The sequence below is a fragment of the Phoenix dactylifera genome, chromosome 6 (assembly GCF_009389715.1).
Source record: "Phoenix dactylifera cultivar Barhee BC4 chromosome 6, palm_55x_up_171113_PBpolish2nd_filt_p, whole genome shotgun sequence".
Taxonomy (NCBI): Eukaryota; Viridiplantae; Streptophyta; class Magnoliopsida; order Arecales; family Arecaceae; genus Phoenix; species Phoenix dactylifera.
Genome location: NC_052397.1, coordinates 3681989 through 3701394, shown reverse-complemented (window position 1 = coordinate 3701394; position 19406 = coordinate 3681989). Strand labels below are relative to the sequence as shown.

General features: G+C 36.8%; 1 protein-coding gene across 1 annotated transcript; it reads right to left on the bottom strand.

Annotated features, from left to right (window-relative positions):
- Positions 1 to 877: 877 nt before the first annotated feature.
- On the bottom strand, positions 878 to 16295 carry LOC103712567 (copper-transporting ATPase PAA2, chloroplastic). Its single transcript, XM_008799123.4, has 17 exons — positions 15576 to 16295; positions 15276 to 15353; positions 10450 to 10547; positions 10261 to 10314; positions 9082 to 9168; positions 8098 to 8262; positions 7163 to 7273; positions 5923 to 5991; positions 5730 to 5839; positions 4739 to 4844; positions 4346 to 4412; positions 3890 to 3969; positions 3307 to 3758; positions 2851 to 3025; positions 2568 to 2699; positions 1630 to 1780; positions 878 to 1262 (listed from the first exon to the last, which is right to left on the bottom strand). Exons 1-17 carry the CDS (start codon positions 16213 to 16215, stop codon positions 1168 to 1170), a joined length of 2670 nt encoding a protein of 889 aa, XP_008797345.2. The 5' UTR covers positions 16216 to 16295; the 3' UTR covers positions 878 to 1167.
- Positions 16296 to 19406: the final 3111 nt, after the last annotated feature.

Genomic DNA, 19406 nt, shown 5'->3' with positions numbered 1-19406 from the left:
CTCTACGTCATCTCCTTTTTCTCGACACTGTTGGTTATACTCACGCAAGAGCTATGTGAGCAGCTGTTGTACCAAAAAAAAAGAGTGAGGCATATTTGTAGGGAATTCATCTGCAGGTTGGTTTCTCCAAGTGTCGTAGAACTACATCTTGTGTTATAATTATTACCATGTAAATATTTTCTGTATCATAAAATCATGCCATATAACTAACTAATTTGCCAGGGCAAATATGCACTCTTGAATTTGAATACCGGCAATAAGACCGAAGGTAAGGAATATTTGTAGGGAATTCGTCTACAGGTCGGCTTCCCAAGTGTTCTCTAATTACAGCAGTGATATAATCATTAGATGTACATATTTTATAATAAAATTATGCCACTTAAAAAGAAATCTTATTCACAAAAAGAAAAAAAAAACATAATTGCTGGAGGTATCTGATCCAAGTGCATTATGCTAACATTCAAAGGTCCAGCAATCAGCTTTCATTTAATTTTAAGCCTCACGCTACCTGTTTCTATTATTTTCAACTGCGAAGGGAACAAGACTTTTGCAGGGTTCTACTATTCTGTCAAGAAAAAGATTTATTTCCCCCTAAAACGTTCACCAATTTCCATACATGCAAATGAGGAAGATTTCTGGGTTGTCATTTTTAGCGAAGCTTTTAGGCGCTCCCCAGTTTGGCCTGATGTTAGAAAGGAGATTTGTCTGCTTACATAAGCATGAGAAAACAGGGGTGAGCGGACCAGAAATCTAGAAAAAAAGAAGGGCAAGCAGCTGAAATCACAAAAATAAATAACAAAAATTGCGAGCCAACATACTCGACTCACCCAAATGATGCAATTGTTTGGGCCAATATCCTCAATCTACACGTGATGCATGGTTAAAAAGATGTTGATGCATATTGGCAAAATGGCATTCTTTGAATATCCTCTTTCCAATTACAACATCGCATATTCTAAATCCATAATACGCTAGCGATTGCAGTTTGGGGGCACTCAAACCCCAAGAACCAGAAAGCTTTGAAAAATTTCCACTAACATCGTTCTGAACACCATGCTGACAGAGGCATGTTATTCAATAAAGCAGCTTGGAGAAAATTGTATTTAAAGAACACCAGTGAAGAAATATATACATGGAAGTTGTATCTCATCTGTCCAAATTTTGTGGCTAAACATTGTTCTCCCTCTTTGTAAATGACCCGTGAAGCCTCAGAAACAATGAATTGCTGACAACAAAGATGGAGCTCAAGGCCATCAAGCCTCCTGTGGAACAACTGTCAAGTGTCATTATTGTTCACAACCCCTGTATCTATTCTTTGTAATCAGTTCATACAAACTGCAGGAGATGATCCAAAAAAGGTGTTAACTGGCTCGTGCAAGATACACCACACCAACCCAATGCCATACCAGTATGGTATGGGAGTTCAGTACAACCTTATATGAAGGTGTACAAATGATGAAATGACTCCAACAACATACCATGTGTTAGTGTAAAAGCAAACTGTACCGTGCCCATCCATACTGGTAAGGTATCGGTCAATGATCTAACGCCCAAACTTAAAATGGCTCATCCCTTATTTAATAACTTATTTGATGCAAACTATTTTAATAAGGGGCCCTGTGTACTTGCCTGAAAGTGATGGAGTCATGGCAAAATCAAATTGTGGAAGCAATACACCTGCCGCAATAGGGATGGCAACTATGTTATATGCTATAGCCCATGCTAAATTCTGGTGGACCTTTGCCATTGTTGCTTGAGCAAGGGATAGAGCATCTACCATCTGTACATGAAGACAGTTTGGTATTGAATTAAGAACAGTATAATAGAGCGGAGTTATTTTTTCCAACAAGGAATTGCATGATAAAGAGGAAATGATATTTGCATAAATTAAATATGCATATACTTTTACATTTATGTTAGTATATTTTTATAAAAATGCTTAGTAGAAGATTTAGAATGCAAAAGAAAATAGAAGTACTATTTCTTACATAAGTAGGTTTTTACTTGTATCCAGACAAGAGGAAAAGAAGATGAAATTGAGAGGAGATTTCAATTATCTCACTAATCACTAACTAAAATAGGAATATCACTCTTCATCAATGCCATTAGCTTATGCAACAAAGGAACAGATGATACCTATTCAAACCAGATATTATCCAAGATAGAACACAAACATATGGAATCAAATCGAGAAAGAAGATGACTAAGCATCCAAACCTCACGTAGTAAAAATAGGAACCACAACACTAGCAGATGAGATACATCATCAATCCTTCAACTAAAGTAGCACCTACAATTGTTTCTTCTTAAGATATATGGCAGGCATCTGTTGTGGCTGTTGCAGGAAGGCAAGACGGGGGAAAAAAAAAACTCTTTTCTTTTCCTTTCTTTGGGTGCAGGGAGGCAGGGGTGATGGTGGGATGACTGATTTATGACACAGGAATTTGGTTTGGTTGCTACAGAGATGTTTGGAAGACTGTGCATAAAATGATAATTTGGTCTTCCTGTAACAACAACATAATTGGTTGTCAAGTCACAAAACTTAGAAATAATAGCAGATACAACACCTGTCCAAGCCTGTTGCCCAAAAGAATCACAGATGCAGCATCAGATGCAGCGTTCTCTTTTGCTTCAATTTGTAAAGCAACTCCCACATCAGCGAGTGCCAAGGATGGTGCATCATTTATCCCATCGCCAACCTTAAATACAAAAGGAGAATATGATTTAGCTATTTTTGATTGTGCTAATATTGCATTCTATATAAAATCATTTAGAAATGCATTAGATGGGCTGTATTTATGCCTCATTAATGATATGATTAAAGCTATCTCAAACTTAAATGCTGTTCACCATAGCAACACGATGACCCTCAGTTTGCAAACTTGATATGATGCTTGATTTCTTCTTTGGAGTTAAGGATGCCTTTATATTTTGATGTCCAATTCCAACCATCTTGCCGACACTTGCCACTGCCTCTTCCCTGTCACCTGATAAAAGGACTGTCTTGATTCCCTTTTCCTGCAGCCTTTCAATCCAAAGGAATAGGCATAAGCATTAGATCTGACATTTCTAAGCAGAAAATTATGCATCTTGCCTAGATTTTGAAGCCAACGATCTTGTAAAACTCCCAAATTTATCAAGAATCAGGAAAATTAAGTGACTGCTGACCCAGCAAAAAATTACTAAACTGAAAGAGCAAGGATAACAAAAATCCAGCATGGTTGAAAAAGCTGAACATTGATAACAATTCACGATCAAACATCAATTGATATATGACTATGTGGGTTGATTATTTAGAAGATATACCTATCCACTGTAGATTTTGCATCATGACGCAGAATATCAGATATTGCTATAGCACCTATTATGCCTTCTCCTTCACGCCCAACAAAAACGATTGAGGTTGAGTGGTTTGATGATGTCACTGGAGATGACAGGCATGCTATCCGATTTTCTAGATCCATCAATTCAGAGTGTGATGCTTTATTTTGAAAACGCTCATGGACCCAATTCATTGTACCAACAGCAACCAAACAACCATCAATTTCTGCTAAGGTACCAAAACCAGGCTCTGTCAACTGTCCTTTTGTGCTAGGGAGTTCCAAATTTAATAACTCTGCTTTGGTTATGATAGCCTTTGCAATTGGATGTGATGTTGTTTTTTCCACTGCAGCAGCTAGACGGAGGATTTCAGATTCTTTATAAGCCAAAGAAGCAACAGCCATAACAACAGGTTTTCCTTCTGTAAGGGTTCCTGTCTGAAAGTCAAAACAAACAAGTTGCGAAAGGAGAGAAATACAAAGTAATATTGGAGCAAAACTTGCAATTCTTTGACAATATATCTTTTCTAGTGAAATATAGAAGTGAAAAAAAAAAAATAGTGGAGTACTTTGTCTAATGCAACGACATCTATCCCAGCCAGACGCTCCAATACATCACCTCCTCTTATAAGAAGTCCTTGTTTAGCCCCTAGTCATGAGTTGATGCAACAAAAGTAAGCTTCAAGGCATAGTCTCATGAAGACATCAAATCATATCTAGCACACTGGGAATTGGCCATAAGAAATGATACATCAAATATAATACTTATGAACTCAGTTGATGTTGGGGGGGGGGGGGGGGGGGGGGGGGGGATCCATTAATTGACTAACAAACTTAACAGTCTATGCAGCGTCACCTAAACCAATTTTATATGCTAGAGAATGATGAGGAATTGATATCTCAAAAACCGATAACAACATATTTGAATTAAATGAGTCCACCATCTTTGGTAGGGTGAAAAACAGGTTCTTACAATTGGCAGAAAAATTCTTGCATATGTGAACCAAACAGATTAGACACAGTACCTAGAGAGGTGCCTACTAAGATAGCTGTGGGAGTAGCTAGACCCAGCGCACAAGGGCAGGAAACAACCTGAAAAAGTGATAGCGATTAATAGAGCAAATGCTAAGAAACAAAAAGGTGATGAACATGCATGTAAGTTTGCTTGTATATTATATGAAAGTGCAGAATCATTTGAAAAGAATATTGAAGTAAAAGAATACATAATTTATCAGAACAATTTGGATCAAGTACATTGGGCTCAAGTGTGAGTTTAACAAGTAGAAACACCTTATCAAATGATATAGACATAATTTTTATAACTAATGAACAATTTGCACTCCTATCAAATGTAATGTTAGCAGCTCAACATGACCAGGAAATTTTTGTCATCTAAAATAGTTTATTGTCAAACTTACTAGTACATCCGTGGAAAGTTTCAAGCTTAAAAGCAGTGAATTCCCATGAGGACCTGCTATGTCATTAAGCAAGACTTCCGGAAAGATGTGTGACCCAATATAATACCTGTACAAGTGTGTAGGAAACAGAAAACAGTAGTTTAGAACAATATGCAACTATTACTCTCACCAAATGCAGAACCACTAAAAGATGAAAGAGTTTTTTCTCCCTTGATCCAAACTGAAGTAAAATTGTTCACTACCTGCTTAAAAAGACGATCTACTTTCATGCTAAGCAGGCTAGAAATTCATGTCATAAATATAACCAAATAAATAAGCCTAACAAATAATGTGTACAGGATCTTCAATTTAACGCTATTATATTAAGGGATGGGCTACAAGTATATTCCACATATACCAAAATTACATAAATATGCGTTGTACTATGAATTATTTTATATGTGCACATGCGCATACATATACATATACATACATACATATATATATACATATACATACATACATATATATATACATATACATACATACATACATACATATATATATATATATACATACATACATACATACATATATATATATATATATATATATATATATATATATATATATATATATATATGCCTCCATGCGAGAGACTTAACCATCGATTGTTTGCATCGAGTTTGCACCATGCAGATAGCAATATTGATGAACATAATTGAGTAGAATTCTCTTATTGTCAAATATGCACATTCATAATTGTGTAGTATGTTCAACTTCGTTCAAATGCAAGAACAACTATAAATGATGCAATAAGTATAGAACTGCATCTGGAGTTGCGAAAATTATTATCAGACTAGTGCTCAGACACTTAAAAAATAATCTGTACAATAAATTATGCCCGAAAGCTTCTACACCTACCAAATTGCTAATTGAAAACATACAAAAGGCATGAAAAGTTTCTTGTAAGATTTTATAGGTTAAAAATTGTCTGGAAAGCAAAACACACCAGAAAGCAAATGTTGCAGTTGACAGTGTCATCACACTGTACACAAAAGGCCCAGCAATTGAATCTGCAAGCCTCTGGATAGGTGCTTCTTGAGCTTGTGCATCTTCAACCTGGGAAAAGGCAACACAACCAGTTCCTTTTATATATCAAAAAGGAATCCATTAATGTTCTAGGAAAAGAATTATATACCAACCATTTGAATTATTTTTGAAATTGTTGACATAGCACCAGTTGTCGTAGCTTCAATCCTTAGAGGGCCATCCTGGAAAACAGAACATTTGGAACAATTTTAGATGCATGAATTCTAAAATCAATCTAGCCAGGCAGTCATGGCAGACCAAAAAAATGAAGCAGGTCACAGTGGACCTACTACATTTTCAAATAAATTTCTAATGCACATCATGATTAATTAAGAAATTAAGATCAACCATTTGTTTCCTAGTTATGTAAGTGACAAGAGTAAATTGAATAATTTACTTAAACCATCAATCAGGTTTTCAAAGAAGGAAAATTACAGTATTAGATATTGAAATGTTTAGATGTGGCGACAAGGAGGGAGTGTCTTGCTTGTTAAAGGCCAAGACCACTACTAGCGTTTTATGTCCTTTAATTTCTAACCTAACTACCAAGGCACCAACTCCAACTACCTAGGATCAAACCTTAAATCCTTTTCTGCCATTCATTTCTAATGAACACTAATCATTAACATTTAATCAGGCCTGTATTATTCTTTCTGCAAGATGTACATCCATGTAATTTTATATAGTTCCCCCATGACCTTCCTAGCCTTGATTGCATCCCTCTTCTTATTTGTACCTCTATTTTTCAGTGTACACGATCAAATTATCTGTATGTAGTCTAAATCTATATCGTCTGTAGCTCCAACTCTTCAGCTTCCTTTAAATCCTTTTGCAACCTTATCCTCAACACACAGTTATCTCAGCGCCCTTTTCCCACCAGACAGAGAGAGAGAGAGAGAGAGTAAATCCTTATGTCTCCTTAGTCACGACAAGCTCAACCTTCTTAAATATTTTTAGGGAGTCAATTTTTCAAGTGGCACAATTGTCATATACAATATTCAATGAGATATTGTTGTGCCATGGAGGGCCTAAAATGGTGAACAAGAAATAGCTGTTTAAAGGAATTGTGCTGAAATCTCTAACTAATCTTGGTAAGAATAATCTTATTCCTTATATATCTGCAAAATATATGCTTGTAAGTAGTAATGGTATCTCAAAGTGTTCCTAGAACTGGCAATCATGTCATTTGAATGATAAAGTTTGATATTAAAATGGAATCCAAATATTTTATTGTATTATTTTATTTTGTGAGAGAATAGAACTGCAAGTTTGCTGCCATATCATTATACACTTCATAGTTAATCCATACAATAACTCCCAGATGGCAGTGCACCATGTTAAGAATGAGCATACCCAGTTTACTGTTCCTGCAGAAACATGCAGACCTCTTTCCTTGAAAACAGGAAGAGATTCCCCTGTGAGCATTGATTCATCAACAACACTTCTCCCTCCAAGAACCTTTCCCTGCATGGCAAACAATCCAGATGGTCACAATACCCATTTTTGTCATTAACATAATACAACTAAATTGATCGGTTACAGCAAATTGACTGGCATCTAAATGAGACCAGAGAGGTTTCCATAAAATCTGGATTGCCAAGGGCATCTGTTATTTATGTACTTGTTCTACTCATTCTAGGAGATGAGACCACAAAAATTAAAGTTTTAAATAGATATATTAGACAAAGGGCTTGGAAATATTTTTGAAGGATCCATTTCCTTGGACTATTGACAACTAGCAACACTTTCACTGTTTCACACAGTATATTGCACTTGGTTTGCAAATGGAAGTCTTAAGTACAGCAAACTCCAGTAAGCATTTTATAGCAGGATGTTAGTATCATCTTTCTCTGCTGCAGAACATGAAACTCCTGCCATTAGTCATTCTTCTAAGAATAAATAAGTAAAACCTTCCAATTATTGAACAACCTAGAAACAGAACAAGTACCGCATGATTGCATGACATATCACATCATCAATTCTGCAAATGTTCAACAATATACCATATGGTAACAACAGACATGCCCATACTTTAGTTATGATGATACTATACCAAAAGGCATATAAAGTGGCGGCAACAATCATGACAAAATTCAAGAGGAGAGGGTGAATGTGAAAGTAATATAATCTGTGACAATGGTGAGACAATAAGCAAAAGAAGATGCAAAAAGGCAGAAGTTGAGGAATGAAAATTTATCAGAAACAAAATAATGCGGCAAAAGTGAATTCATATATGATATACCATATGCGCCAAAAACATGGAGAAGTTAAATGCTTTAGCAACATACATCCACTGGAATAGTTTCCCCAGGCAAAACCAATATTGAATCTCCAACACGAACATCATCAACAGGGACTTCAATGCTTATTGCATCTGTACTTAATGCATTATCTGATGAAGGATCCTCTTCGGAGGATGTAATTACTAGTCGTGATTGAGAGGATACCAATGACTGCAGGAAAAAGCATTATATTAGAGGAAGTCACAAGTAAGTGTGTTCAGATATTGTTGAACTATTATTACCATTACTGCTTATAGCTTGCACTTACAAAATTTTGAAACAGATTTTGATGTTGGAAATTCAGATATTGCATCAGTACTTAAAATGCTAGCAGATAAAATATCATCATTGGAAGATGTAATTACAAATTGTGACTGAGAGGATACCGGTGACTCCAAGGAAATGCATTAATAGGAAGTTTTGCAAGTGTCACTATTTAGATAACACTGAACCATCATTACCAAAATTACTATTAGTCTGCATATAAAAGAAAAGAGGCTTTTTGGAAATTAAAGTTAGATGTTGAATTTGATGAGCTGATTCAGAAAGATTTTTTTTCTTTATCCTTTCCCCATGGACATAACTATAAATCTTTGTCCCAATTATATGATCGGCTTGTGAGTTCTTGTTCATCAATCCTTACAATTAATGAAACTTTAGTTATGAACTTTTGGCTGCAGGAAATTTAATGATGACTTTCACATCTCCAGGCTCTATATTTTTAATTGAATGCTTATACTGTCTCTCAGGTTTCATTCATCAGCATTATTTATATTTAAGTTTTTTATAGTCCTTTAACAGAAGATGATGATGATAGGTGCAACTGGTGTGACAGGATACGTGTTAACTGACTTTCACTTATTCTCAAATTACACAATGATCCCAAGTAAACTTAAAAGGGTATCAGATCCAGCCATGTGGTAAACGACGGAATAAATATATTATGAAACAAATTGCTCAAAGGAATATATTATGAAACACAAAACTTACTAAAAGGTCATTCATATCACTAGATGCCTTGAGTCTAGCTCGTTCTTCAAGAGAACGTCCCAGAAGTACAAAACCAAGAAGCATGATCTGCATGCTACAAAACAACTTCCTTGGATGAGACAATATCTTTGAGAAAAAAAAGAAGCAAGCTTCTGCTTTTGTAAGAAATAAGTCTGAACTATAAAATTTATTATCCATACATAAGAATTGTCTGTAATTGATATAAAAATGAAATATACGAAAGCAGTGAAATGCTGAACCCAATCCCACAAAATAAATCACAGCCAACATCCCATGGAGCAACAGTTATATTGTGATCACCACAGACCCTTGGTTACCATATAAATAATAGTATATGGGATCATGCCTCTTTTCAGTTAAAAAATCATGGACATCTTATCACTTGTATCATCTCAATGACAGTCAGTCCAATCCAGCTTTCAATATTTTCACTCTATAATCAGTTTATTCATATGCAGAAAAACCTTAAACAAGAATCGTATCTTTCAACAGTTTATATTATCCACCATTCGTCATATATAGACACTATTGGAGTCAAAATATTGCATTGCTCTAGTCACTTTCCACTTTCTTGTGTGGGTGCAAACTTAAGTGCATCCTCATGCTATCTGGTGCCAAGGTTACGATCTAGTTTAGGTAATATCAGTAGGAAGCAAGAAACATCAAAAATTGGAAAGGAAGCATCATGACCAGATCCTACACGATAGCACGCCTACCTTTAAATGATACACTGGATTTGTTGCCTTTTCCTTCATATAAGCACATAGCTCACTTAACCATTAAATTTTTTGATTTCTCATTCAGCATCAGTCTGATAGGTCCCTCACTTCCCTGTCTACCATCAGTGGGTAGCATGTGGATTTCAATTTTCAATTTTCACAGTACCATCAGCACAGGCAGGAGAAGGGGAAGTGATGCTATGGGACAGATGTGCACATTAAGGGTATTGTTTTGGATGTCTTTAAGTACATGTAATGAGTGTAATTGTCCCACTAAAGGACTACATATTTTTTCTCCACAAAAAAATCCCTTTAAACATAATCAGATAAACCTCAAGAATGGAACTTCCGATGCAGTTAATCTGCACCAGATCATTCATATGAAAGTTAAACCCATTATCAGATAATGGTTATAATAAATCAAAATAAAACAACTCACCGGTTCATCAAAAAAGGAAGCTTCCCATTCAAGTCCAGGATTCAATAGCGACACCTGCATAAGTAAAAATATAGAGGAACCAGTAGATTGAGCATGCTTAAAAATGGAGAAAGGGGGTTTTACTAATAAGAAAACACCCATCCTGCAACAAACTCGTAAAATCAACTCAGCTATGAAAAGTGCACTTACTGCACTAAGAAGGAAAGCAGCAATAGAGCCAAATCCCACAAGAGAATTCATATTTGGCGACCCCTTTGCAAATGCTCTAAGACCATCGAAAAGTAAATCTGCATAGTGAATTTGAAATGTCTTAGACAATCAACAAAGTTAGATTTTCTAACTTATTTTCATTTGTACTTTCTTTCAGTATATTTTATACCATGGTTCCAAATCCCTGTGGGACATCTCATAGGATGCTGGGACGAGGTACTATCTCACATTCGAGACAGGACCATCCCTCCATCATCCTATTATCTCGAGCGGTGCATCCTAAGACATCCCCTTTTCTATGTGTTGGGACAGGGTGGGGCTGCCGAAGCTTAGCGTTCCACAGAAAAATTGGGACGGCCCTGTCCTATGAGATCTAAAACCTTGTTTTTCATTATATAATTATTTTATTTGTTTATGATAGGAAAGAAGAATTTTTATAACAATTTTAAAGTAGATTTATATAACCATGTTTACATATTCACATTGAGTCATATAATTTTTGTATGGTCTATAGTTTACATGGAGACCATGTATTTTATATGATAACTATTTTGCTTCTACTGAGAATGACCACATTTAATTTATTGTATTATATTGATTTGTGAACTATTATTAATGGTTGACCTCTCTTGTATGTTATTTTTGTGAGGGTCACCATTCAGGACACATTTTAAAAGTCTTTTTTGCAGACTTGATAAGAAGTTACAAATATTCTGATAAATCTCTTTGTGCAGAATATTTTGAATATGCAGGGTCATTCTACCAATTGATCTCTTTGCAAAGAAAGCGTAAAAGTATCAATTATTAGTGAGCTTTCACTTTCTGTCTTCATAAGGATATATATTTCTTTTCGAAACAAAAATATATGATTGTCTTGATGTCTTAAGATACCAGCAGATCTGTTTGGAGTTTTTGAGAGAATTTAAACCCATATACGAGAAATGTTGGCTGAGCAAACTTTTCCTACCTACACCTTTTGGGATGGAACTTGAGGATGACTGGTGATTCTTTTTAGATCACCTAGTCCCTAATTTTATTTTCAGATTAGAATCATTTTCCCATTTTATGCCTTCCACCTATTATTTTAGAAGTGGAAATCAAATTCTAAAATTATTCATTTTTTTTTAATTATTAGTAAGATTTGAACCTCAGTTCATAGTATAAATATTCAAGTCTTAACTTCCTATACTAAGGTAATGATTTTATTAACTTTATATTCAAAAATTATTTATATTTTAGTTTATACAATATGATGATTAAGTCCTGATTTACGACTGATCATCACAATTATGAAAAAAAGTCTAAAAAGACAATTATGTTATTGAGAAAAGATCATGCAGGTCATAGCAACTTGATTGTATCATTCTGAATATCTTCATGTCTTATTATCTTGAACTAGGAAGAGAACATGCATAATTCAATGTAATGTCATCATGAATACGCACATTTATGATTATAAGAAAATTATTTATTTATAAGTGCATAAGCTAGTCATTGTTGAATGCTTCGATTTCGTAATTTTCTAAGTATCAAACTGTTATTTATTATTACGATAAAGATATCTATTATGATCATATATCATGTTGTATACCAAGTCAGTATTACTAAGTTATTAACTTAGAATCTTGCAAGATGACAAGATTAATATTTGGATTTGTAAACAAGCCAAATATAAAAAAGTAGGGAGTAAAGTCCATTAAATGATCACCCAACCTTACTGAATGTAGATTCCATAACAATGGTCCAAAGAGTAACAACAAGTTGTTTTATGGGTGATTGAAGCAGCACTGAGTGATTTGGAGTGTATTACTCCTTAGTCCTGCTTTGATAAAAAGTGTTCTATAGATGCAATAGTAAGAGGAAGGACAGTGATCCTGAATGAGTTCATAGCCAAATTAAGCAGGGTATTCATCTGTTGCATAACAACCTTGAAAACTTGCCTATATGAGAATGGTTGCAGAGCCGCAACCTATGAGAATGGCCTGTCTCTAAAGTACTCATGAATCCAAGATCCTAGTGCAAGACTATAGCGTGCTAACCTGAATGAACCCAACGAATTCTACATTATGGGTAAATCATTTGAAATGCATATCAAAGAGCCTGTTTCAAGACTATATATTCACTACAAACTTAGCATATGAAGCATGACATCACTTAGTAAAGGTTCAAACTTGCACGTACCTTTATCCATTGCATGGCATTCATAGCCCATATGCATTGTTTAAGTATTTACATAATTGTGAAAATTTTAAATCAAGTGCAGGATTGTTGGAATTTTATAATTCATGATTTTTATTTTAGTAACTCAAAATTTGAAGTTATTGAGTACTTGGCTTGAAAGAAACAATGGAATTTTTAGAGGAAATAAGAATATGCTGTGCTTGTGAGCATCAAGGTTGGTAGCTGGTCTCGAGTTGGCCTTTAGTTCTCGAGGAGGAACGAGATGTTGAAGGCCTTGAGAACCTACCAAAGAGCTTTAAATCACTTGACCACCATTCTCTCTCTGCCCCCATTTCCTATCCCCTAGCTCTCTTGATGTTTGTTTCTTCCTGCTTGTATTTTGTATTCTATTTCCTTTTTTCTTTCTCTTTTCCCAATTACAGGGTGTATGTCTCGTTTTTCATTAGTTTAATGAAATTTGATGGGGGATCATATTTCTTAAAAAGTTATTTATATTTTTTTAACTTTTTCTGGGGATGTCTCAATGAGACATCTCTATGTCAATGGTGGCTATTCACAGGGCAATCCTAAGAGATGTCCCGGATCTTCTAAAGGCTACTCTTTATGACAATGCCTGTCCTCCCACTAAAGAGATGCTTTAAGCATGTCATGTCTCTTGGAAGCTTATAAATAGAGATCCATAAGGTAGCATCAGCATAAATCTGTTTGAAAAGATACTAGGAGATGTGAGAAATCCCTATTATGTACATCCCCCATTTTAATAATTCTATTTTATCCTATTCCCTTTGCATTTGGACCTAGACTAGTTTAGACTCCCCCTTGAATTGCTTTAACTCTTATTAGCGTGCACTTTAAGACAATCATGAAGTGACTTGATGTATCTTGGAACTAGAACAGGGTGAAATCTACTCCAAAGAAAGAGCTTACCATGACATGCATTGAACAAGCTTTACGTTTCTAAGTTATTATTATTTACACTTTCTTATTTCAGCATATTCAAACTATTTAATTAGTTTATTTATGTGACAATAAACAAAAACTTTTCCAATATTTTGTTATCACCCAACTCCCACAACAACTTATGAAAAGAGGCCAAGCCCATTTTAAATGGGTCACAATTATGGTATGTTGTACCAGCATAAATCGGGCGGTATGGAGTGTACCGTACCGTACTGATTCGGTACCGGTACTCGGTATGAGTGGCGTACCGACACTCGGTACACGAAAAAACTCCGTACCGTACCATACTGACATTGTGCTAATGTGGCACTGGTACGGAGTTCGGTACCGAGATGGCGAACCTTGGTTTCCATCATAATTTTCTATTTTGCCTGACAAATCTACCTAGGTGATCATGGTAACTTCTGTTCAAGCATCTACATAACCACCCACACAACAACCTACCATTGTTCTCACCTAGCTTCCAGAAGGACTGAAGATCAAGCGCATTTTCTGAACATGCCTTAACTGCAACCCTCACTTTATGCTCTTACAACTGGCACTTTGCTTACAAAGTTATCACTTTTTAGTATTCTACATACTTATCCACGTACTTGTAATGTTGCGGAAATATTTTGCAGCCATTGCAATCAGTCTGTCTTCTATTCTAACTATATGGCACATAAGTTCATTTATTTTAATAAACAGGATTCAAGAAGGTTACTTTAGTGATGGTGCATTAAGTAGTCAACGTATCAGCATTAAGAACTATCATACAGAGAATATAGAACATAGGGGAGAAAAATTTGCAGCTGGCCACACAGGTATAAATCAGGGTCTGACTCAGGATATTGTCCGGGATTAAACTAAGGTTAATTAAGGAATTGATTATCAGCTATAGTTTTTTTAATGCAACTAGCTACAGAAATTTAATACAGTAGCCCAAGTTTACAAATGAAATGATACAGCAAGCTGAAACTTCCAATTTGTCTATTAAGTAGCCTGTATGCCATCAATCTAGATTCAATATATGGCAAGATAATATGGATTAGTGAGAAAAATACATCAGCCTTCCTCCGAAAAATTTCAATCCTGTGGAAGTTAGATGTTGCTTATAAAGCTTATCACACAGTCTACCTCATTTTATATTAATACCCGGAAGCAGGGAACACTGTCACAGCATAAAAATTTTGATATAGCATTACCTGGGAATCCATAAATGGACTCCTCTCATTGAATGAAACTGTTCCCCTAATATCATCTCTCTCTAAACATTTTTCACAGTGAGAGGACATAAGAAGGGTACAAAGACCAAAAAGCATATACCATTATCAATCTCTAATATAATTACATGGGTAAAATCTTAATAAAAAATACATCATACAATTAAAATTATTAATTTTGTCCTTGAAAATTCATGATTTTTGATTTCTAACCATATATCATAGATGAACAATGATACCGATTTTCATTTTGAAAGACCCTTCATTAATTTCCATTAGAGAGCATTTGAATGCACCGACAGCTCTCTCTCTCTCTCTCTCTCTCTCTCTCTCTCTCTCTCTCTCTCTATATATATATATATATATATATATATATATATATATATATATATATATATGCACGTGTGTGTGTGTAATATATATAATGTTCTCTAATAAAATTATAAAAATGGCTAAAATTACCTCTACCAGGTCCCAGCAAAGAGACCACGGCGGTACCACATTTGACATATGAATTGTGAAGTATCTCCCACAAGGACCCTGCATCAGCCAACAATAAAATAAAGAAAGAATTATTTATCAAGATTTATTAATCCAGAGCCTATTCAATCAAATTTTTTTCAAAGATGGACTATAAACAATAGATCAAACATTTCTGATCCCTATTTGATTAAATTCTCCATAAATTGTATAAGGAGTAATTTTTAATTGCTGACAAACATCAAGATTCCATATCTTGCGATAAAGGCAAGGAAATCTTACCATGAGCGACATGAATTCCGAGAGAATGCAAGATATGAGAGGCGTGGGATCCACAGCAAAGAGCCACCAGCGTCCAGGCAAAGGCGACGCGATTGCGGCTCCTCACAAGCAACTCCTCCTTCCTCTCCGCCATCTCCCTCCACTTCCTTACGTTCTCCCCCACCCCCAGCCCCGACCTCCGCATTTTCGCCGGGAACCCGCACTCCGTCAGCCGCCCGGCGAGCTCCTCCGCGACCCGGCCGGCATCCACGTCCTCCAATCCACCTGGTCCGAGGCGGACCGCCGCGGTTTCCGTCAGCATGTTAACCACCGCCGACTCGACCCGTTCGTCGGCGGAGAGGATCGACCGGACCCTGGCGGCGCAGGCGCCGCACATCATCCCGCCGACATCGAGGAGCACCGACGAGCTCTTCGCCGCCTCCTGCTGGGGCTCCCCCGCCGGAACGCCGATATCGATGGCGTTCGCGCGGATAAGGCGCAGGGATTCGGGCCTGGAGAAACGGTGGAGGCGGCGGAGGGGCGGCAGGTGAAGAAAGGGGACGGGGTTTCGAAGGGCTCTGGCGGAACCGAGGTGGATCTTGGGGTCAGCATTAGGGTTAGGGTTTAGGGAGAGGGCGACTCGAAGGAGAGCGGTCGCCATGCTTCTGTGAGAGAGAGAGAGAGAGATAGAGAGAGCGCCTCCTCCTTTCTTGGCCTCAGGCCTTCCGTGGTGGGATCTAAAAGATGGAGGTAGCGAGAAGTAACGCCAGGAAATGAAACCCATTTTTAAGACCATCCAACCAGGCATGGGATTTTTTGAGTGACGCGTAGAGATGGGCACTGGGCCGGGCCGCCCACGGCCCGGCACGGCACGGCACGAAGCGGGCCGTGCCTGGCACGGCCTCTTTGAGAGGGCCGTGCTGGGCTAGAGGGTCCTGGCCAGCGGGCCGTGCCTGGCACGGCCCGCTTCGGGCCTGGGCCGGCACGGCTCGGTCTAGGCCCGCGGGCCGTGGCTAGAGGGTCCTGGCCAGCGGGCCGTGCCTGGCACGGCCCGCTTCGGGCCTGGGCCGGCACGGCTCGGTCTAGGCCCGCGGGCCAAGCACGGCACGGCCCGCGGGCCAGCACGGCACGGCCCATAAGGGCCTGGGCCGGGCTGGCACGCGGGCCTGGCACGGTCCGGGCCTGGGCCCGGCTCGGCCCGATAAAAATTAATGCTTCATAAATTTTTTTAATAAATTAATAAATATTGAACACTAAAAATTTATGATTTATGAATATAAAGCCACCTTAATGGTGGGGGGTTTGGCATAGACCCCTACCAGTTTATTAATTTAAATCAAAATGGTACATGAAGGGAGGTTTGGACCTTGGTCTGACCTCTAGAATACAATAAGAAACTAAGAAAGGGCCGAGGTTTGGACCTTGGTCTGACCTCCAGAATACAATAAAAATGTACAATTATAAAAAATTAAGAAATCTTACTAATCATCAGTGATTCAGTGAATCAGTATTCACTCTTCAGTCTTCAGTCTTCAGTCTTCAGTAGTGTTTGTATCATCATCATCAGAGGATGTTGTATTATGTCCACCTTTATTTTGAAGTCTTGCCTCAGCATCCAGCCAATCCTTGAAGCAGAGAAGCATCTCCACCGTTTCGCCCGTCATCCTACTTCTCTTTTCGTCAAGAACACGCCGACCTGCACTAAAAGCGGATTCCGATGCTACCGTGGACATCGGCACAGCTAAAATATCGCGTGCAATTGCAGACATAACAGGATATTGATTTCTAACATTCTTCCACCAAGATAATACATCTAGATTCTCTATTTGATTTTCATCATATGCAGAATGAAGATCATTTCGTAAATAAAATTCTAGTTCACTACTTAAAGATGAAGAAGATGAAGAGGAACTTGAAGCATGTGTGTGTCTTCTCTGTGCAATGAATGAAAAAATAGATGACGAACGAGAACTACTAGAAGGAGAAATAGAGGTTTGCATTTGTGTTTTAGATCCACGAATTTTTTCATCATATATAGCATAAATATCATAAAGAAGTTTTTTTACCTCATCTTTAGCAGATTCAGCATCTTGATTCATATTTTCAGAGTATGCATCAAGTAAAATTAGCACGCCATTTAATTTAACTCTAGGATCAAATACAGCAGCTAAGTTATGCATAGGACATATCCTGTCCCAATACTCATTCTATTTAGATTCCATTAGGTCAATAATAGGCATTAAAACATCATCATATCTATGTTCTGCAAATTTTTGACTAATTATATATGCTTGTTGTAAAAATGAACATGAAGTAGGGTAATAAATACCAGAAAGAACATTGGTAGCATTATAAAAACTAAGCAAAAAATCTTCCAAAATTTTTCCTTTATTCCAATCAGTTTCAGTCAATGTAAATCCTAATCCACGATCTTTAATATATGCACTTAATAAATTTTTATATGGGTATGCATCATGTATCATGCTATATGTGGAGTTCCAACGAGTAATTACATCAAGTTTAAATTTTTTAAAACGTTTACCATGATTTATGCATAATTCCTTAAATTCTTGAAGTCTTGATCTAGAAGCATGAATAAAAGAAACTGCATTTCTAATTTTTGAAATCACATCTTGAATCATGCCCATGCCAGCTTGAACAGAAAGATTTAAGATATGACATGCACATCTAATATGCAGTAAATTTCCATCTAATATGGGATGCAATGAGTCTTTTAATAATACAACAGCAGAATTATTATTAGATGCATTATCAAAAGTAATAGACATAATTTTATCATTAATATTATATGAACATGCAGTTTGATAAATTATATTTAAAATTTGTTGCCCAGAATGTGGAAAATCAAAAGCACGAAAAGCAAGAATACGTTTATTTAATTGCCAATCATTATCAATATAATGAGCAGTAATGGCAATAAAACAATTACTACCTACAGATGCTGACCAAATATCAGAAGTTAATGAAATTTTTACATTTAAAGTAGAAAGTGTTTCAATTAAATTTTGTTTCATTGCTAAAAAATTGGTCATAGCTACTCTTCTAAATGTACGCCTACTAGTTCTTTTGTAAGCAGGTTGTAGGTTTAATTGAACATATTCTTCAAAATTAAAAGATTCACATAAACTAAAAGATAATTCATCCTTAACTATCCATTTTACAAGTGCTTTTCTTTGATTTTCATGATTATATGCAAAATTACCTACAAGTAATCCCCCTTGTATATTAAGGGTACTTTGAGTTTGAGCATGAGAATCATGCATCCTATGACTCTCTTGATGTCTTTTTAAATGCCCTGTTCCCCCACTACTACTACAACTATAAAGTTTGGCACATTTTTTACATTTAGCTTTCCAGACTCCCTCAACCATAACTCTATCAAATTCATTCCATATAGTACTAGTCCTCTTACGAGAAGAGGTTTGACCTTCACTCGGTTCACCAGTTCTAGAGGAACTAGGAACAGGGGGTTGGGGATTAGTTTCTTCTCCCTCAGAAACAGGAATGCCAAACTGACTTTCCTCAAAAGATGACATATCTATGATTAATTCAAAAAATAAAAACTAACCGCAAGGAGGAATTGAGTAGAGGGTCGGAGGGCAGAGGCAGAGCCGAGATTCCGAGCTTCCTCTTGTGCTCTCAACAGAAGCGACCTTCTCTTCTCAACAGGAACCTCCTCTTGTGTAGCACTTGAATAAACTAAAAATTAAATTGCTAGAAGAGCACTTTAGAAGAGAGAAATAATAGCAGTAGAGAAGGAGAGAATGAGAGGTTTGGTGTGGTGAGAATGAGGGAGGAATGGGCTATTTATAGAAGCTCAAAAAAAAAATT

What these genes read in the sequence shown, in the direction of transcription:
- LOC103712567 (XM_008799123.4), bottom strand. Translation starts at nt 16,215, where the DNA reads ATGGCGACCGCTCTCCTTCGAGTCGCCCTCTCCCTAAACCCTAACCCT. An exon ending in GTGATATGAATGACCTTTTA is followed by an intron (nt 8,263 to 9,081) that starts GTAAGTTTTGTG and finishes TTTTTCCTGCAG; the next exon opens with TCATTGGTATCCTCTCAATC. An exon ending in CATGACTCCATCACTTTCAG is followed by an intron (nt 1,263 to 1,629) that starts GCAAGTACACAG and finishes GTTGTTCCACAG; the next exon opens with GAGGCTTGATGGCCTTGAGC.